At 41.4% G+C, this 22,030-nt stretch overlaps 1 protein-coding gene across 1 annotated transcript in view; it reads left to right on the top strand.

Annotated features, from left to right (window-relative positions):
• LOC126330608 (phenolphthiocerol/phthiocerol polyketide synthase subunit C-like) overlaps nucleotides 1-20,286 on the top strand; it is a gene marked incomplete at its 3' end in the record, with an annotated part of 40,888 nt that extends 20,602 nt beyond the window's left edge. Inside the window, exon 3 of the mRNA XM_049996372.1 lies at nucleotides 20,095-20,286. Coding sequence (XP_049852329.1) covers nucleotides 20,095-20,286 — 192 coding nt within the window. The remainder of the gene's footprint in view (nucleotides 1-20,094) is intronic.
• Nucleotides 20,287-22,030: the final 1,744 nt, after the last annotated feature.

Genomic DNA, 22,030 nt, shown 5'->3' with positions numbered 1-22,030 from the left:
AGGAGTCACATGCACTTTCTTCGAATCGATGAAATTTCCCGTTCTGAGTGTGATTCACGATAAATTTAAGTTCAGGTGCGTGCCGTAAAATATTATCTGTAAAACCTAACTGCGATTCCAGTCGGACTGGGAATCTTATTTGTTTTCAACTCTGTTGCCTCACAGCACCAGAGGTGTATATTTCTATGTCCTCCAAAAAGTGACACGACTGACAAACGAGATTAACTGTGTACGATCCTAGTTGTGAATGATTTTTTAAAAGCAAAATTTGAGACTTCAGATTTCCTTTTGATGTCTTCTATTGCCAAAACACACTGGTCCACGAGTAATTGGACAGCAGCCTTCCAGGGACCATAATTTTCTCGGTGGAAGCTGAAATCTTAGAGCGTTTGTTCTGTTGATTCACGAATTTCCACTATCTTTTCGTCGACATTTCCGTGTTGGTTTATTGAACCGAAAGTGCAGCAGCCTCTGCTTCAACATTTCCCAAACTATATTAAATCATGTTGGGTTCTCCTGTATTTAATCCACTCACTCTGAACGAACTTCCTCTGATCAAGATTTAAAATTAATGTAAACCTTGCCCGTAACTCCTGTACTTTTTTTGACTCATCAGTCTTCTGACTGGTTTGATGCGGCCCGCCACGAATCTTCTCCAGTGTGAAACACATCACTTGCAACTTGCGTCCTCAATTATCTGCTGGATGTATTCCAATCTGTCTTCCTCTACAGCTCCCTCTAGTACCATGGAAGTCATTCCCTGATGTCTTAACAGGTGTCCTATTATCCTGCGCTCTTCTGCTTGTCAGTATTTTATACAAATTGATTTCTTGCACGATTCTATGCTGCATCTCCTCATTCCTCACCAGTCCACCTAATTTTCAACATTCGCCTGTAGCACCACATCTCGGATGCTTAGATTTTCTTCTGTTCCGGTTTCCCCACAGTCCATGTTCCACTACCATAGTGCTGCGCTCCAAACGTACATTCTCAGAAATTTCTTTCTCTAATTAAGGCCTCAGTTAGATACTAACAGACTTCTCTTCCCCAGGAATGCCCTTTTTACCAGTGCTAGTTTGTTTTTGATGTCCTCCTTGCTCCATCCGTCATTCGTTACTTTATTGCCCAGGCAGTGGCATTCTATGAATGTGTGGTGTTTGTTCTTTCAGAAATGTCCGAAAGAATAGACACTACGCACAATTCGCAGCTGTTATACATTATATGTGAATTGAAGGTGAAGGGGAGAAGAAAGGAAAGGGGAGGGATCACTGCTGTCAGCTGCACTGGGAAATTACGCGGAATCGGCTGGCGGCGAGTGAAAATGTGCACCGGACCGGGGTTCGAACCCGGGATTTCCTGTTTCCCAGGCAGGTGCAGTAAGCACTGCGCCATTTGGGACCCAGTGTTATCGCAACTGGACGGACTACCTATGCTCGCCTCACGGCCGCTCCACACTCCCATCTAGCGCCACCTATGCCCAGCCCCTGTCCAATTCCTCCATATTCGCTCTTCCAAGATTCCCACAGGAGGTCCGACGTATTTGTGCATCCGCACTGAAGGTGGATTCGTTGCCCAGCTGGGCCTATCAAATTATGAGGGTGTTGCGTCTGTTGTTTCGGACATGTTCAAAGCGGAAATCACCGTAAGTAAAAAGCAACATATTGTCAATCAACAGTTTTTTCATCTCGAAAACACAAATCAAACTATACATATCTTTACCTGCAGCCCACTGATGATACTTTCCCTCAATAAAACGAAACGTGTGTGGTGAAAAAAACACGCATTTTCTTTTGGTTGCAACGACAGAACGAAAATACCCTCAGGAACTGTAAAGCAGCAATGGACAATATCGCCCTACAAATGAAGCACTTTACGTTCGTTTATTCTGTGGCATTTCTCAGTGCCTCGTTTTCGAATTTTTCCACAAATAAGTTTGTTACAACCGGACTCAGCAAGGACACACCGTTCGCATTAAGTCCACAAATTTTCTCCTGCTGGATCGCCGTGGTGTTGAGTTTACTAATTGTCATAATAGAGTTTTCAACAACATTTTAGTCGCGTAAGTGGGCGCACCAGTGGCACTTAGCGATATGTCTCCTTCGTGAATCTTTGACGACGCATATGCCTCAGTGGTAGCGCAGCTGAACGTAAGACTTCTGCATGTTCAAATCGAATGAAGAGTTTTTACGAAATTGTTAGTTCCGAGGACGTCATCGGTAAGGTCTATGTTCAGATTTTTATATGTTTGCTTATGCAATAAGTAGGTGTTTTTAGTACCACGGTGGACCGCCTTCACAATTACTTTTGCAGTGCCCTTGTCAGCGGGAAGTAAAGCACCGTCGTCCTCATGAAGGCATCACGTGGCGTCTCCATTACAGGGAGATCTTCATAAGCCTGAACTACTTACATGGGTCACATTTTCCATTCGGGAGTTCGTAGAGACTGGAAAGTTGTTCTACTCATATCTGAGAGAATGAAAACTATCACCCATTGTTGGCAAGCTGATTACAAGTCCACGACACGTAGGAAGGCGGCCCAATTTTCGACCGTTCTGCGCGTCCCCCTCCATTAACCACTGCAGCCAATAAGATTCATTCCGTTCCGACCGGCTGGTCGCGAGTTAACAGTTGGACAGCGAGAATATCTCTCCTGCATGCTGCGCTGCTGCCGTACTTCGCGACAACTGAATTATTTATTCAACCATCGGTGCTTTTTTTCTCCTTGTAGCAATTAGTTTTAAATCCATATTTGTAAATGTTTTAACGCGCTTAAAAATTTCCGGCGTCGGCAGTAAACGTGAAGTGGTTTACAAGCAAGCGAGGGAGATTCTCAAGCGCATTTATAACTTTTTCAAACGTGAATTTCAAAGTGGGGGTTGCACTGTTGACGTCAAGCACACAACAACGGACTGCTTAAACACGTGGTGTTCGCAAGAAAACTATAAAGGAAACTGTCAACAAAAGTTTCAGTTAAAGGAAGCTCAGGAAAAGTTGATTTTGTGTCACTTGGAAAGCATCGAAATTAAAAGATACCTGTAATGCAAATGGATGGTTTTGACAACGACATTTTAAAGCGCTCCGTGTGAATGCTGTATACCAGACATCAAAAAACTTGTTACAGTTACTCATGGCTTCAAAGGTCGCGCTTCATCAATGTAAAGAATTTTAAGACATAGGTTTCAAATAGAGTATGTTAAGAAGAGTTTTTAGTTGAAAGAAGGGACATACGCGCAGCACAAACCATCTCCCACATAAAGATGCACGATATAAGAGAAGAATGTATTTAAACAGTGCGCCACCTTGATGAAACATAGGTGAAACAGTCATTCCAGGAAAACGCGCAGGAAAATGTATGATGATACTGGCAGTTTTAACTCTTTTGAAATGATGGCGGTCTGTTTCGTGAAGTGGTTCACTGAACAGTTCTTGCCATACCTCGCTTCGAAGTTTGTCACTGTAATTACCATCTTAGTTATCATTCAGCTGTTGTAGAGATAACGCCACGTACACACTAAGAAAACAGATATTTTGCCCTGGCTTAAAAATAAAAATATTTCGCATAATACGAACCAGACTCTTATCGAACTCCTGTAGCTCGTTTATTTATATGGTCAAACTTTACTCCATTGCACGTGAATGTTGTCACACAGTTTTGCGTTCGCCTTCATATTACTGTCAGTATAATCCCATGGAATTGATTTGGGCAAAGGTCTAAGGCCATGAGTGAGGAAAAAAATTATTCAGGCTAACTACTCTGAATCACTTGTGCATAAAGCAGCAGAAATCATCTCCTCCTCCCCCCCCCCCCCTTCAGATAGGGCACATTGGGCACATTCTGTGAGGCATCCTGAGAAGCTACAGAGAGACGACTTCGATAGGGAGGTGTGGATTGAGATAGGTCCTGAGCCTATTATCGTAAACTTCGTCAGATGGTTCGGACTCGCTCAGATAGCAGTGACGATGGTACAACGATGTAAATTTTGGAACAAAGTATAGTAATAATAGTTCTTAAAGACCCATGGTTTAGGAAATGGTTGTCAACATTTCAATCGCACAAGTAGTATTCGAGAACTTCCTAGACTTTATTGATTAGGAATTTGTATCCGATGAAGTACTCAGACTATAGTATTCAACATAAACCGACCAGCCAAGACATTACAACCACTGCCCACCGCCTGGTGACAGTGTGGGCATGTGACGCGGTGACAGCAGCATGTAAGCGGAGGAGACACGGACGGGGGATCGCACTAGTGAAGATATGGGCTGCAAATAGGTAAATTCACTGAGAAAAATGCCTTTGACAAAGAGCAGATTATTATTACGCAGAGCCTGTTACTGTCGAAAATAGCGAAGCTGGTCGAATGTTCACGTGCTACTGTCGTGATCATCTATGTAATGAGGTAAGAGAATGACACTACCAATAGACGACAAATTATTGGACGTCCGCGACTCTTCATAGAATATGGGGCTCTGTAAAGTAGGGCAGATGATGTGTTGTATCTCTGCTGAAAGGGCACGTGGAGCATCGCACAGACCACCGCCACAATTTTACACATCGACCCAGCGACATCGTCAGTTAAGATTGCAGTGGGCACGAGAACATCGGAATTCGACCGTCGTCAGTCGAAACGTGTCAGCCCTTGAAGTAAATGACACTTTTGCTACACTACGTCGTCAAAGGTGAATGGCGGCTCGAAACGTGCAGCCCGCCATGAACGCAAGTTGGTGGGAGCAGTATTATACTACGATAGACATTCTCCTGCGTTTACGTAAGACCTGTGGTAGTAATCGAAGACAAGCTGATAGCTGCGAACCATCTACATTCCTTCATGCTTGACGTCTTTCCCGACGACATCGTTTCAGCAGTCTAATTGTCCGTGTCTCGGAGTCAGAGCCGTGCTTCATTGGTTAGAGGAGCGTTATAGCGAACTCACGTTGCTGTCTCGGCGACCAACTCATTTAGGTCACTATCTGGCGCCATCATCGAGTAGGCAAATCAGTAGCTCGTTACTTACGCGAATTAAATCACATGTGGCATTAGATGTCTACGCACAGAACTGCACAAATCTACAAACTGTCGAATGACTGATACACAGAATCGATGGTGTATTTCGTTCCAAAGACGGACAAACAAGCCGTTAAGCAGGTGGCTGTAATGTTTTGGCTCGTTAGTGTATTGCCCAAGGAGAAGTTAAACTTTTTCCAGCTTGTTGTATGCTCTAATAACTAGCGCGAAAGCGGCAGTATAAATTCGTTAAAAACTCCATTTCCACAGGTAAAACAGTCATTTTCACGGCACGAATTTGGAAATACACTAGAATGACAGGGACGGTTACCTGTCGAGATACCGGTGGTTTTCGATGTTATTGGGCAGCCTTCCCTTCAGTTATTCACAGAAGATGGTTCACTGGTTGTTTGTTCAATGGATTATAAATGTGGTGTCGAACGGATTTATTTGCGCTCATAATGTCCACTGACAGCGAAAAATACAACATGCCGACCATTTTTACAATAGTCTTTTACATTAGTTTCTTCTACCAACAAGTCTTTTTTCTGCAGACTGAGTACACTTAATTACACACACACGCCTTATACAAATTTGCAAATATTGTGTGAAGTAGCAGCAGTTGTCGAGCAAATGTGATTCTGGTTGGTGTTAAAGTTAATTTTGCTGTTTATTACGTTTTTATTTAAGAAACAGTCCAAATCGGTATAAATAGAATTATAGCAGGCAGTTTCAATTACCTTCTCATTAGGCAAGTCATTTTGAGAAAATTGTACTTGGCCCCTTCAGAAAGCTGTGTCAGTAGTTCTCGCCTTCCGACGTCACGTAGACTAAAGCTGTGGACCAGTGGACGCAACGTCGTCAAGATCTGAAGTAAGATTTCTCTCACGACGACTGGTAGAAATGGATTTTAAAATTTATTATTCCCGTGATAGATTTGAGCGTATAATACGATGGTGTATCGTAGGCGAAGGTACCTGAGTGGTGTTCGCAGCAGCACAGTTCGGCAACGTGGACTTTGTCTGAAGGCCCTCTGCTGCCACGCACTCGCAGATCGCATCCCTTCCGTTCTTCCCTGCCCCTCCACCTCTATTCGCGGAAGCACCGTCCAATGTGAAGCGGGTTAGCCTCGTCGGTGGCGGTTTGTGAAGTCTGAGTGTAGTTAAGGCTGCGTGACAGTCACGAGCAAATTGATTCGTAAGCAGTCTTTAGCTGGCAGGAACATGCAGTACACTCTTAGAGAGCGGCTTTTTAATGGGAAAGGATGTGCACTCGTATTGGATACAACACAATGGGCATTCCGGAGAGAATCATTGTGCGCGATGTTCCAACAAAGACAATTTTTTCGATTGTAAGGAAGTTGGAGACAACTGGTGTACCAAACAGTGACAGTGATAAAGGAGGACTATAAGTCCCGATATTATTGGTAATGTTCGAAGAGCTTCCATAACTGTCAAAGGAAACAGTTCCGTCGGTTCATGACACAAGAGACAGAGCTTTGATAAATCGCCATTGTCGCCGTAATAGTGCACATGATGCAAGCAATGCAAGAGAAAGATAACGAGATAAGAATGCGTTACTCTCGACGGTTTCGGGGGTTTCTTACTCAACACCCAGACGTTCTCTCCATAACATCGATTATAGATGAGATATGGTTCCGTATGTCAGATAACATCGACACGCAAAACAGCAGATAATGTGCTAATGTAAATCCCCGTATCATATGCGAAACACCTTCCAGGATTGCTATCTTCATACAGTGAAACAAATACAGTTGTTCATCAATGCTGATGGAGGGCACTTCCAACATTCGCTGTAAGAACTATGTATGTATGTATGCATGTATTTACATTTACATCTACACATATACTTCGCTAGCCACCAAGCGGTGTGTGGCGGAGGGCATTATTGGCGCCATTCATATTCACCCCCCCCCCCCTCCCTCGCCCTCCGTCATCCACTCGCGTATCGCGCGAGGGAAAAAAGACTGTCTGAAACCTCAGTATGAGCTCTCCCTTATCTTTGAATGGTGGTGATTGCGCGATTTGAAAGTTGCTGGTAATAATATATGCTCTACATCCTCGTCGAAGATCAGACTTTGGAATTTAGTGAGCAGCCCCTTATGTTTAGCGCGTCGTCTATCTGCAATTGTGTCCGACTTCAAACTTTGTGAGATTTGGAACGCTCTCGCGATGGCTAAATGTAAAAGTCACGAATCTTGCTGCTCTTCTTTGGACTTTCTCAATCGCTTGAATCAGATCCAACTGGTATGGGTCCCATACAGCCTAACAATACTCTAATACTGGACGAACTAAAGTATTGTAAGCAATTTCCTTTGTTTAAGGACTGCATCGCTTCAGAATTCTACCAATAAATCGCAATCTAGAGTTCGCTTTACCCGTTTCTTGTGTAATTTGATCGTTCCATCTGAGATAATTTCGAACAGTCACACTTAAATGCCCAGTCTTTGCAAGCAGTAAATCCGTCAAGTATCTATTTTGTACTCCTACATTAATGGGGATTTTCGCTTTGTTATACGCAGTAGGTTACACTTACTAATATTGAGAGATAACTGCCAGTTATTACACCACGCATTTATTTTCTGCAAATTCTCATTGATTTGTTCAAATCTTTCGTGCGATACTACTTTCTTGCCGACTAAAGCATCATCGGCAAACAGTAACGCCGCTGTCAATACCATCAACCAGATCGCTTCTCTAAATCGTAAAAAGCGGGGGACCTATTACGCTGCCCTGGGGCACACCTGGTGTTACGCTTGTTTCTCTTCCAGTCTCCCCATTGACAACGACGTACTGCTCTCTGTCTGTTCGAAAACTTTCTATCCAACCGCTTATGTCATCGGAGAGTTCGTAAATGCGCAATTTTTGGGAGCAAGCGACAGTGCGGAACTGAGTAGAACACCTTCCGAAATTCGAGGAAAATGGCATCAACCTGGGAGCCGCTATCTAGAGCCTGTTGTATATCATGCACAGAGGGCCAGCTGTGTCTCGCATGACCGCTGTTTCCTAAAACCGTGATGGTTTCTGCAGATGAGAGCTGCTCTGAGTCTAGAAAGGTCATTATGTCCTGAGCACAAAATGTTCCATGATTCCACAACAAATTGGTCAGTGAAATTGGCCGGTAGTTACGTGCATCCGATTTTCTACCCTTTTTATGAATTTCTATGACCTGGGCCTTCTTCAAGTCTCGTGGAACTTTCCGCTGTTCCAGTGATCTGACAGATAAGAATGGTTCTATATTTGTAGCATAGTCAGCATAAAATCTTACGGGGATACCGTATGGGCCAGGTACCTTCCTGGCGTCTAAGGATCTTAACTGTTTTACAATCCCAGGTACTCTAAACGATATGTCAGCTATCCTTGCGTTTGTTCCGTAGTTTAATGGGGGAATGGTGCTGCAGTCCTCCACCGTATTCGAGTTTTTGAAAGCTAGGTTCAGAATTTCGGTCTTCTGTTTATCATCTGTTACATTACCCGTACTGTCTGCAGGAGAAGTTACTGAATTATTTGTAGCGTTCATAGATTTTACGTAGGACCAAAATTGTATCGGGTCATTTTTAGAATCTGCAGATAAAATATTGCTTTCAGATTCGTTAAAAGAACCTGTCATTGACCTTTTGACAGATGGTTTCATTTCGCATTATTTGTTTGTCAATGTGTGTTATCCTCTCCCAAATCGGCATACGAGTCAGATTATTGGTTCAAACGTTATGACCCAATATAGTAGTTCAGGTTCATGTGGCTAGTACTGTCCTCTTTCACTTACATACTGATTTCTGCACATATCAATACGTACGTACTGTGAAAGCCTGCTTCGTACACAGGCTAAAATTTCCTCCGTAGGCTCAATAAGTTAACGGCAAAATTCCTATCACTGGCAAGCAACGACCTATCGTCATCATACCGGGTGATTAAGAAGTCAGTATAAATTTGAAAACTGAATAAATCACGGAATAATGTAGATAGAGGGGTACAAATTGACACACATGCTTGGAATAACATGGGGTTTTATTAGAACCAAAAAATACAAACGTTCAAAAATTTCCGGCAGATGGCGCTTTATCTGATCAGAGTAGCAATAATTATTATAACAAAGTAAGACAAAACAAATATTATGTTCTTTACAGGAAATGCTCAATATGTCCACCATGTAGTCGACGAATAATGTTGTGAACAGCACTGTAAACCATGTCCGGAGTTATGGTGAGGCATTGGCGTCGGATGTTGTCTTTGACTTGCCTAGAGATGTCGGTCGATCACGATACACATGCGACTTCAGGTAACCCCAAAGCCAATAATCACATGGACTGAGGTCTGGGGACCTGGGAGGCCAAGCATGACGAAAGTGGCTGCTGAGCACACGATTATCACCAAACGACGCGCGCAAGAGATCTTTCACGCGTCTAGCAATATGGGGTGGAGCGCCATCCTGCATAAACATCGTAGGTTCCAGCAGGTGTTTATCAGCCAGGCTGGGGATGATGCGATTCTGTAACACGATTGTCATGCGCAGTCACTGACGTTTTGCTGTCCAGCGCCATCTGTCGGACATTTTGTGAACTTTCTTTTTTGGTTCTAATAAAACCCCATGTCATTCCAAGCACTTGTCAATTTTTACCTCTCTATCTACATTATTTCGTGGTTTATAAGTTTTCAAATTTATACTGACTTTTTGATCACCCGGTGTAATTAATATTCACAACAGTGCGTGAAACGGCTAAATAGTGTGTCGTCTGATCACACTGGAAATTACCAACATTCGCTTCCCTTATAACACCATGCAACAGTCTATCAATTTTATCCCTGTCACCAACACAGAATTTATTAGTGGGTAGCAATCTAAAACAGACTACTTAGTGCTGTGGCTGCCAAGTTCTGACGTGCGCAGAACGCGCTTTCGTGCTAACTCCGCCTCCGTCTATTTGAAAATCCGTGGCAGCTTAGCAGGTTCGAGTAGCCCAGAAACTTCGGAATAACGACTGCTCTGCAACGACACGTAGGTGTGAGGGGAGAGCACACAAAAGCTTCCTCTGGAGGTCTTCCAGCGTCACTCAGCTCTTGAAGTCTTCTCGCAGAGGCGTATAATCGTAAAATGTAAACTCTCGCGGATGGAAATGTCAAACTTATTAAAAGTTTTGAAAACGCATTGATGGTACACCTCTGAGCAGTCAGTAGTGAGACACCAGACGTTCATAGAAGCTGCAAAAACCCCTCCACAGGATCTCTGCAGATGAGGACGGAACGTTCCATTCGGCCACGGCAAATTTTAATAAGCGTGGCATTTCCGCCCGCGAAAATTCATTCACATTTAATAACTTGTAATACAGTAGATGGTTTTTGTATGTTCTAGACCACAAGACCACCCACTAGTGCAATACCGCAATTTCTTACTAATTTAAACGATTTGTTAAATTCAGTCTATTTAAATCATTCGAACCGATTTCTAAGCTTCAGCTCAATACCTAATTTTTTGAATAACACTACCGATTTTAGCAATTTACCTCATTTTTTCCTTAACCAACCGATTTCTAAGTTTATTTTCTTGTAAAATGTGAACGTAAGAAAAATGTACACCCCATTCTATAAAAGGTGAACGTAAGAAAGAAAAAAAATAATGTATCAGTTAACGAAGGTAGATTATTTAAAATATTTACAAAATTTAATAGGAATTCACACAGAACTGTATATCATGAAATGCACTATTTTTAAGTTTATTCATTCCTTTATATTTGTTTCATTTGCCTTTCTCCAATTATTTAAAAATCCCAACCATCAATTGATATGGAATATCTATTTGGTACAGGAATTTTAAAATCATTATTAAGCTCCATACAAATTTTTTCTCCAAATCTAGTATTTAAATATTCACAGCCAGTAACATACAAAACATCTAGCTCATCTATTTTTAATCTCTCAAGAGACACTCCATTGAGCTTCTTGATTATAATCTCCATTTATACAGAAATTTATAACTTGTAATGTCCATATGGTAATGTATCTACTCCATTTTCCAAGAAACATCTCTTGTTATGTGGACTCAAAGCTTTCTTGTTTATCTCAACTGTGAAGACTTCCTGTTTCTCACTTCGAATCAAATTAATTCTTCTGTACAGTTCTCTATTGTTAAACTTTGTAATCTTGTAAACTTAATCTGTGATTAACTACATATTTCTTAACTCCTTCAGATTTTTCTCTATTTTGTTACCAACTTTATATGCATACATTTTTGCTCTTAATTTATCATAAGATTTATTTCCATTGTCAATCGCAACATCAGATTTTCCTTTCTGGCGCCCTTAGCTTTCCGAAAGCAAAAGGGAAACTGAAACTTCCTGGCAGATTACGGAAACTGATAATCACAATTTTCTTTCCCGTTCTTAAAATCAAAAATGCTCTGAGCACTACGGGACTTAACATCTGAGCTCATCAGTCCCCTAGAACTGAGAACTACTTAAACCTAACTAACCTAAGGACATCACACAGATCCATGCCCGAGGCAGGATTCGAAACTGCGACCGTAGCGGTCGCGCGGTTCCGAACTGAAGCGCCTAGCGGCCAGCTCCCGTTCTTCAGCACATTATTCTTGTCAGAAACTTGGATGCATGAGATTTTAACCTGATAGTGCGATACTTACTTGTTCTTGAGATGCTCTGTACTATGCGGATGATAGTTTTGAGAAAGTTTTCTGACTCATAGGTCCTACACGTTAAACTAAATAGTCGCTCGGCTGCCACGTCACCAATAATATCGGGAGTTTCGAAAGTGTTATCTCTGCCTTTTGCCTTATTCAGTCTCTTTCAAAGATCTGTTAAACCTCTTTCCCCCGTAGATGTCTTCAACCTATTTTACCTACCAGCTCTCTCCTACGCGCGTACCACTGGGTTCTCATTGCGCTCTTAATGTCGACACCGTAGGTTTATCTAGTGGCTAGCGTTGTTGAATCGGGATCACGGGGTCCCGGGTAAGATTCCCGGCCGGGTTGGGGACTTTCTCTGTCCGGAGATTGTGTTAGTGTTTTCCTCATTATTTCATCATAAAAAAATTGTGCTGTGTCCAAATTGGGACTTAGTACGGTCGCTGATGACCGCGTAGTTGAGCGCCCCACAAACCAATCATCATCAACGTAGCTTTAAATTTCAATGAAAGTTTTTTGAATTTTCTGTATACTGTTTCGGTCCAACGACCATTTATCTGTCGATTACTTCGTGTTTTTCCTTTACGCATTTCACCTGTGCTTCCATACACTCACATTTACTTTATTCCTGAGTGGTTTACATTTCTGTATTCCTGTCACTTATTGAACATCGGTTGACCTTGTTTCTCTCGTCCAGCATTTAAAGTTTTCTTCCTCTACGCAAGGATCTTTCGTAGATACTTTCTTTAACCGGTGTTTCTGTCCAACTTTTGTGATTGGCCCTTTCGGCGCTGTCCATTCATTTTCAAATGAGCTGCGTAGTGTGGTATTCATTAGCGCATTATTTATAGCTTTGTAAAACTTCAAACGCGTCTCATCATTCCTCAGTAAGTCAGTATCACACGTCTTAGTACACTGATCCCCCAGACGAATTTTTTGAACATCAGTGTACTCATCATTAGTGATTAGTGACAAAGGTCTATATCTACTGCTGGGTGCGTCGTACAATCCATTATCGGATCTTAAAATCTCTGTCCGTAATGTAATCCAGTGGCAATCTTATCGCTTGCGGCGCCTTTTCCAAATATACCTGTGCCTCTAATGATTTTTGAATTGTGTACTCTGTTTTACTAACTGCAATGTACTGCAGAACTCGTTAGGTTTTTCTCCGCTCTCGTTCGCACTACGAACCGACCATAATCTTCCGTAACTCCCCCCCCCTCCCCCCCCCCCCCCCCGGGGAGGTCGCACACTATATTTGCATGGTAGAGTAATTATGGTGCTTAAGCAGCAATCGCCGACATTGTGTAACTGAGGTGGAATAAAGGGAACCAGTCCGCATTCGCGAGGTAGATGGAAAACCACCTTAAAAACCACTACGGCACGTGTACCTGAGCTGTTGTTCCTGAGCTGTTGTTGTTGGCGTCAATTTATCGTAGACTCTGAGAACAAACATATCATTGAACTGTTCGCTGTAACTCTCTTTCTTTCTCTATCTCTCTATCTCTCTATCTCTCTATCTCTCTATCTCTCTATCTCTCTATCTCTCTATCTCTCTATCTCTCTATCTCTCTATCTCTCTATCTCTCTATCTCTCTATCTCTCTATCTCTCTATCTCTCTATCTCTCTATCTCTCTATCTCTCTATCTCTCTATCTCTCTATCTCTCTATCTCTCTATCTCTCTATCTCTCTATCTCTCTATCTCTCTATCTCTCTATCTCTCTATCTCTCTATCTCTCTATCTCTCTATCTCTCTATCTCTCTATCTCTCTATCTCTCTATCTCTCTATCTCTCTATCTCTCTATCTCTCTATCTCTCTATCTCTCTATCTCTCTATCTCTCTATCTCTCTATCTCTCTATCTCTCTATCTCTCTATCTCTCTATCTCTCTATCTCTCTATCTCTCTATCTCTCTATCTCTCTATCTCTCTATCTCTCTATCTCTCTATCTCTCTATCTCTCTATCTCTCTATCTCTCTATCTCTCTATCTCTCTATCTCTCTATCTCTCTATCTCTCTATCTCTCTATCTCTCTATCTCTCTATCTCTCTATCTCTCTATCTCTCTATCTCTCTATCTCTCTATCTCTCTATCTCTCTATCTCTCTATCTCTCTATCTCTCTATCTCTCTATCTCTCTATCTCTCTATCTCTCTATCTCTCTATCTCTCTATCTCTCTATCTCTCTATCTCTCTATCTCTCTATCTCTCTATCTCTCTATCTCTCTATCTCTCTATCTCTCTATCTCTCTATCTCTCTATCTCTCTATCTCTCTATCTCTCTATCTCTCTATCTCTCTATCTCTCTATCTCTCTATCTCTCTATCTCTCTATCTCTCTATCTCTCTATCTCTCTATCTCTCTATCTCTCTATCTCTCTATCTCTCTATCTCTCTATCTCTCTATCTCTCTATCTCTCTATCTCTCTATCTCTCTATCTCTCTATCTCTCTATCTCTCTATCTCTCTATCTCTCTATCTCTCTATCTCTCTATCTCTCTATCTCTCTATCTCTCTATCTCTCTATCTCTCTATCTCTCTATCTCTCTATCTCTCTATCTCTCTATCTCTCTATCTCTCTATCTCTCTATCTCTCTATCTCTCTATCTCTCTATCTCTCTATCTCTCTATCTCTCTATCTCTCTATCTCTCTATCTCTCTATCTCTCTATCTCTCTATCTCTCTATCTCTCTATCTCTCTATCTCTCTATCTCTCTATCTCTCTATCTCTCTATCTCTCTATCTCTCTATCTCTCTATCTCTCTATCTCTCTATCTCTCTATCTCTCTATCTCTCTATCTCTCTATCTCTCTATCTCTCTATCTCTCTATCTCTCTATCTCTCTATCTCTCTATCTCTCTATCTCTCTATCTCTCTATCTCTCTATCTCTCTATCTCTCTATCTCTCTATCTCTCTATCTCTCTATCTCTCTATCTCTCTATCTCTCTATCTCTCTATCTCTCTATCTCTCTATCTCTCTATCTCTCTATCTCTCTATCTCTCTATCTCTCTATCTCTCTATCTCTCTATCTCTCTATCTCTCTATCTCTCTATCTCTCTATCTCTCTATCTCTCTATCTCTCTATCTCTCTATCTCTCTATCTCTCTATCTCTCTATCTCTCTATCTCTCTATCTCTCTATCTCTCTATCTCTCTATCTCTCTATCTCTCTATCTCTCTATCTCTCTATCTCTCTATCTCTCTATCTCTCTATCTCTCTATCTCTCTATCTCTCTATCTCTCTATCTCTCTATCTCTCTATCTCTCTATCTCTCTATCTCTCTATCTCTCTATCTCTCTATCTCTCTATCTCTCTATCTCTCTATCTCTCTATCTCTCTATCTCTCTATCTCTCTATCTCTCTATCTCTCTATCTCTCTATCTCTCTATCTCTCTATCTCTCTATCTCTCTATCTCTCTATCTCTCTATCTCTCTATCTCTCTATCTCTCTATCTCTCTATCTCTCTATCTCTCTATCTCTCTATCTCTCTATCTCTCTATCTCTCTATCTCTCTATCTCTCTATCTCTCTATCTCTCTATCTCTCTATCTCTCTATCTCTCTATCTCTCTATCTCTCTATCTCTCTATCTCTCTATCTCTCTATCTCTCTATCTCTCTATCTCTCTATCTCTCTATCTCTCTATCTCTCTATCTCTCTATCTCTCTATCTCTCTATCTCTCTATCTCTCTATCTCTCTATCTCTCTATCTCTCTATCTCTCTATCTCTCTATCTCTCTATCTCTCTATCTCTCTATCTCTCTATCTCTCTATCTCTCTATCTCTCTATCTCTCTATCTCTCTATCTCTCTATCTCTCTATCTCTCTATCTCTCTATCTCTCTATCTCTCTATCTCTCTATCTCTCTATCTCTCTATCTCTCTATCTCTCTATCTCTCTATCTCTCTATCTCTCTATCTCTCTATCTCTCTATCTCTCTATCTCTCTATCTCTCTATCTCTCTATCTCTCTATCTCTCTATCTCTCTATCTCTCTATCTCTCTATCTCTCTATCTCTCTATCTCTCTATCTCTCTATCTCTCTATCTCTCTATCTCTCTATCTCTCTATCTCTCTATCTCTCTATCTCTCTATCTCTCTATCTCTCTATCTCTCTATCTCTCTATCTCTCTATCTCTCTATCTCTCTATCTCTCTATCTCTCTATCTCTCTATCTCTCTATCTCTCTATCTCTCTATCTCTCTATCTCTCTATCTCTCTATCTCTCTATCTCTCTATCTCTCTATCTCTCTATCTCTCTATCTCTCTATCTCTCTATCTCTCTATCTCTCTATCTCTCTATCTCTCTATCTCTCTATCTCTCTATCTCTCTATCTCTCTATCTCTCTATCTCTCTATCTCTCTATCTCTCTATCTCTCTATCTCTCTATCTCTCTATCTCTCTATCTCTCTATCTCTCTATCTCTCTATCTCTCTATCTCTCTATCTCTCTATCTCTCTATCTCTCTATCTCTCTATCTCTCTATCTCTCTATCTCTCTATCTCTCTATCTCTCTATCTCTCTATCTCTCTATCTCTCTATCTCTCTATCTCTCTATCTCTCTATCTCTCTATCTCTCTATCTCTCTATCTCTCTATCTCTCTATCTCTCTATCTCTCTATCTCTCTATCTCTCTATCTCTCTATCTCTCTATCTCTCTATCTCTCTATCTCTCTATCTCTCTATCTCTCTATCTCTCTATCTCTCTATCTCTCTATCTCTCTATCTCTCTATCTCTCTATCTCTCTATCTCTCTATCTCTCTATCTCTCTATCTCTCTATCTCTCTATCTCTCTATCTCTCTATCTCTCTATCTCTCTATCTCTCTATCTCTCTATCTCTCTATCTCTCTATCTCTCTATCTCTCTATCTCTCTATCTCTCTATCTCTCTATCTCTCTATCTCTCTATCTCTCTATCTCTCTATCTCTCTATCTCTCTATCTCTCTATCTCTCTATCTCTCTATCTCTCTATCTCTCTATCTCTCTATCTCTCTATCTCTCTATCTCTCTATCTCTCTATCTCTCTATCTCTCTATCTCTCTATCTCTCTATCTCTCTATCTCTCTATCTCTCTATCTCTCTATCTCTCTATCTCTCTATCTCTCTATCTCTCTATCTCTCTATCTCTCTATCTCTCTATCTCTCTATCTCTCTATCTCTCTATCTCTCTATCTCTCTATCTCTCTATCTCTCTATCTCTCTATCTCTCTATCTCTCTATCTCTCTATCTCTCTATCTCTCTATCTCTCTATCTCTCTATCTCTCTATCTCTCTATCTCTCTATCTCTCTATCTCTCTATCTCTCTATCTCTCTATCTCTCTATCTCTCTATCTCTCTATCTCTCTATCTCTCTATCTCTCTATCTCTCTATCTCTCTATCTCTCTATCTCTCTATCTCTCTATCTCTCTATCTCTCTATCTCTCTATCTCTCTATCTCTCTATCTCTCTATCTCTCTATCTCTCTATCTCTCTATCTCTCTATCTCTCTATCTCTCTATCTCTCTATCTCTCTATCTCTCTATCTCTCTATCTCTCTATCTCTCTATCTCTCTATCTCTCTATCTCTCTATCTCTCTATCTCTCTATCTCTCTATCTCTCTATCTCTCTATCTCTCTATCTCTCTATCTCTCTATCTCTCTATCTCTCTATCTCTCTATCTCTCTATCTCTCTATCTCTCTATCTCTCTATCTCTCTATCTCTCTATCTCTCTATCTCTCTATCTCTCTATCTCTCTATCTCTCTATCTCTCTATCTCTCTATCTCTCTATCTCTCTATCTCTCTATCTCTCTATCTCTCTATCTCTCTATCTCTCTATCTCTCTATCTCTCTATCTCTCTATCTCTCTATCTCTCTATCTCTCTATCTCTCTATCTCTCTATCTCTCTATCTCTCTATCTCTCTATCTCTCTATCTCTCTATCTCTCTATCTCTCTATCTCTCTATCTCTCTATCTCTCTATCTCTCTATCTCTCTATCTCTCTATCTCTCTATCTCTCTATCTCTCTATCTCTCTATCTCTCTATCTCTCTATCTCTCTATCTCTCTATCTCTCTATCTCTCTATCTCTCTATCTCTCTATCTCTCTATCTCTCTATCTCTCTATCTCTCTATCTCTCTATCTCTCTATCTCTCTATCTCTCTATCTCTCTATCTCTCTATCTCTCTATCTCTCTATCTCTCTATCTCTCTATCTCTCTATCTCTCTATCTCTCTATCTCTCTATCTCTCTATCTCTCTATCTCTCTATCTCTCTATCTCTCTATCTCTCTATCTCTCTATCTCTCTATCTCTCTATCTCTCTATCTCTCTATCTCTCTATCTCTCTATCTCTCTATCTCTCTATCTCTCTATCTCTCTATCTCTCTATCTCTCTATCTCTCTATCTCTCTATCTCTCTATCTCTCTATCTCTCTATCTCTCTATCTCTCTATCTCTCTATCTCTCTATCTCTCTATCTCTCTATCTCTCTATCTCTCTATCTCTCTATCTCTCTATCTCTCTATCTCTCTATCTCTCTATCTCTCTATCTCTCTATCTCTCTATCTCTCTATCTCTCTATCTCTCTATCTCTCTATCTCTCTATCTCTCTATCTCTCTATCTCTCTATCTCTCTATCTCTCTATCTCTCTATCTCTCTATCTCTCTATCTCTCTATCTCTCTATCTCTCTATCTCTCTATCTCTCTATCTCTCTATCTCTCTATCTCTCTATCTCTCTATCTCTCTATCTCTCTATCTCTCTATCTCTCTATCTCTCTATCTCTCTATCTCTCTATCTCTCTATCTCTCTATCTCTCTATCTCTCTATCTCTCTATCTCTCTATCTCTCTATCTCTCTATCTCTCTATCTCTCTATCTCTCTATCTCTCTATCTCTCTATCTCTCTATCTCTCTATCTCTCTATCTCTCTATCTCTCTATCTCTCTATCTCTCTATCTCTCTATCTCTCTATCTCTCTATCTCTCTATCTCTCTATCTCTCTATCTCTCTATCTCTCTATCTCTCTATCTCTCTATCTCTCTATCTCTCTATCTCTCTATCTCTCTATCTCTCTATCTCTCTATCTCTCTATCTCTCTATCTCTCTATCTCTCTATCTCTCTATCTCTCTATCTCTCTATCTCTCTATCTCTCTATCTCTCTATCTCTCTATCTCTCTATCTCTCTATCTCTCTATCTCTCTATCTCTCTATCTCTCTATCTCTCTATCTCTCTATCTCTCTATCTCTCTATCTCTCTATCTCTCTATCTCGCCCCCCCCCTATAAGCTGTGTGTCACTTGTGTAATTTATAAGCTTCTGATGAATAATTGTGTTAATTTGATGTTAAGCAGCAGTGTTACATTTGAAGATACATATCTTTGCTACTCTTGTTATGTGCTCCTATTATGCACCTTTTAAGTCGTAATATTCAGGGTGCCTTCGAAGAGAAGTTGCTGGAACACGCGATCTAGTGTTCATATTGGTCATTGGCCTCCAAACATAGTCGTCTACCAACGCACTCGACTGTCTGATGTAACGTTAACGCTGGAAGGCAGACTTCAGCTAATTTAGAAAACGGAGTAAAATTTCTCTGTGACATATTTTACCGTGTCAATAGTATTGTATACAGCAAAGCAAGAAACTTTCAGTAGTGTTCTCAATAAGTACTTATAAAAGTCAACCTTTTCTTACGTCATTTTTACTAGCAGAAATAGAATATATTGACATTCCATCTGAATTCATATTTCATCTAACCAATAATAATATAAAAATCAGCCCGTATCTCGTGGTCGTGCGGTAGCGTTCTCGCTTCCCACGCCCTGGTTCCCGGGTTCGATTGCCGGCGGGGTCAGGGATTTTCTCTGCCTCGTGATGGCTGAGTGTTGTGTGCTGTCCTTAGGTTAGTTAGGTTTAAGTAGTTCTAAGTTCTAGAGGACTGATGACCATAGATGTTAAGTCCCATAGTGCTCAGCCATTTGAACCATTTGAATCATATAAAAAATTTTATTATTATTTTTGAGCAACGCTGCGCAGTGATTTCCATTTCCTTCTGCATGCTTATGCACTTGATCGTTGCTGAATCTTCCGCTTTTTAGGAGCATTTTCTCATCCTAAGGACAAGGGGTTGCCCTTAAACTCTATCCACTCCTCCGCCGTCTTTAGCAATGCCTCTGGCGGAACGTAGGCTACTCCTTACACTGAGTGCTTTCATTAAATATTAAAGCAGTGGCTGGATTCGAATCTAGGACCCAGGACGTTTTGATTATAAATTAAAGGCTCTACTTTTGTGTTATCTTTACGTAGGGGCTGTTCTTAGTGGAAATTTCCTCTATCTTTCCTGGGCGCAAATTTCACATGGTGCAATTAACAGGATATCCCTGGCACCGAAGGTAAGGCAGCTGGTGCCAGTAGCACAGCGTAACACCTCTCCCCGGTCTGCAACTGTAGGTTGAGGACGCTCCGCTGCCGGTGGAGCTGCCAGAGGATCACGTGGAGGTGCGCGTCTCCCACTGTGGCCTCAACTTCACCGACAACTACCTGCGCCTGGGCATCATCCTCAACCTGGACTTCCACGTTCTCATGGGCAGCGAGTGTTCCGGGACCGTCACACGCGTCGGAAGACGCGTCGACGACGTCCAGGTAACGCGAGCTTACGCTGGGATAGGGGCGTGGCGGACGTGCTTTATTCGACCTATCTGTTCAGATGGAAAGCGATGGGCCTCATTAATGCATGTCGGCTGAACTATTCAGTCGGAAGAGTCCGCATATATCCACTTGCCGCAGAGATTCCAACGTAGATATAAGCATAAGTGCTATCTACTCTAGCTGTGCTCCAGTAGATGACCAATACAAAAACACTGTTAATGTTGTGCTTTCGTGTTTATGCCGTAGTTGTTGTTTTTCATCACTTAACACTTCCGGGCTGAGATGCCGTGGTCCATACATGACTCTCCCCTGACGTTTCACCTTCGACTGCGGAAGGCATCCTCAAAGGACAATGGTCGAACTGCAACGAGAGCGCGAGTGAGCGCCGTATGTCATCCAGAGGGCGCCGCTGTCAATCACGTGACGTCGCCTATGCTATGATCTGATATTGCCAACTTTCAGATTTCTCAGTTGAAATTAATGGGTTGTCACGCTTTTGCTGCAATGTTGACATCCGTATCTTATCCAGCGTAATGCCTTCATCTTTTCTGTTAAAATTATTGCAGTGTTTGGCCATCTCAATGGTATTCTCTGTACATTCGAGCAAAATAATGTGAAGTCTTTGCTATGAGGGTCGTCTCACTAAACTTTATTTCATGATCACATTCCTGAAACACATGTTCCGCTACAGCTGATTTATCAATATGTCCGAGGCGGAGGTTCGTTTTATGTTCACCCAGACGGGTGTTGCTGTTTCTTTTTGTTGTGCCTAATAGACCTTCCCACAACTGCACGGAATGTTATAGACACCTGGTGTAGCTAGAGGTTGTCGTTTATCTTTTGCGGATCTTACACATTTTATTTTCGTGGTGGGTCTGAAAACAAGTTTTCACATCGTACTTGCTTAAAATTTTTCCATTGCGGTCAGTGACCTTACTGATCAATGGTAAGAACAACTTTCCCCCTTTGGTTTGTGTCGATCCTCGTCCGTCCTGGTTGTCAGTCTAGGGCGTAGTGAACGGTCTCTCTCTGTGTTGGAATACCCATTCTTCCTGAAGGTCGCTCTGAGGTGTTCGATCTCATTATCTAAGTGAGCTGGTTCATATATTTTGTGCGCCCTATCTATTAATGTTTTAATCACCCTTCTTTTATGTATTGGGTGGTGGTTGTTTCTGCATTGATTTCTTGGATTAATAATGTTCAGATGTAACAGGAAGGCATCCAGTTCCTCTTCCCCATGGGTCCATATAACAAATGTATCGTCTATATAACGATACCATCTGACCGATCTTTTTCTAGCTGTTTGCAGCGCCCGTTGTTCAAAGTTATACGTGAATAACTTAGCCACAGCTGGACTAAGAGGACTTCCCATAGCCACCCCGTCAACCTGTTCATAAAAAACATTGTTATATTGTAAATAAGTTGTTGTGAGGCAATGTTTGAATAATGACAAAATATCACTAGGAACAATGTCCGCAATACATGTGATCGCTTCATTCACCGGGATCATGGTAAACGACGACACCTAATCAAAACTGACCAGCATATCATTAGGGCCCACACTAATTTCCTTAATAATATCTATGAAGTTATATGAATTTTTAACATGAGTCTCAGTTCCACCAACATGAGGTTTCAGCAGCGAGGCCAGATGTCCGGCAAATTCATGGGTGGGAGACCCAACTGCTATATCAAAGATACCAGCGGTTTATGGTCCTTGGGTAACTTAGTCTGGGTG

The sequence above is a fragment of the Schistocerca gregaria genome, unplaced genomic scaffold (genome assembly GCF_023897955.1).
Source record: "Schistocerca gregaria isolate iqSchGreg1 unplaced genomic scaffold, iqSchGreg1.2 ptg001311l, whole genome shotgun sequence".
NCBI classification, from domain to species: Eukaryota; Metazoa; Arthropoda; class Insecta; order Orthoptera; family Acrididae; genus Schistocerca; species Schistocerca gregaria.
The sequence above is the reverse complement of the archived record's forward strand: the minus strand, read 5'-3'. Positions and strand labels throughout refer to the sequence as shown.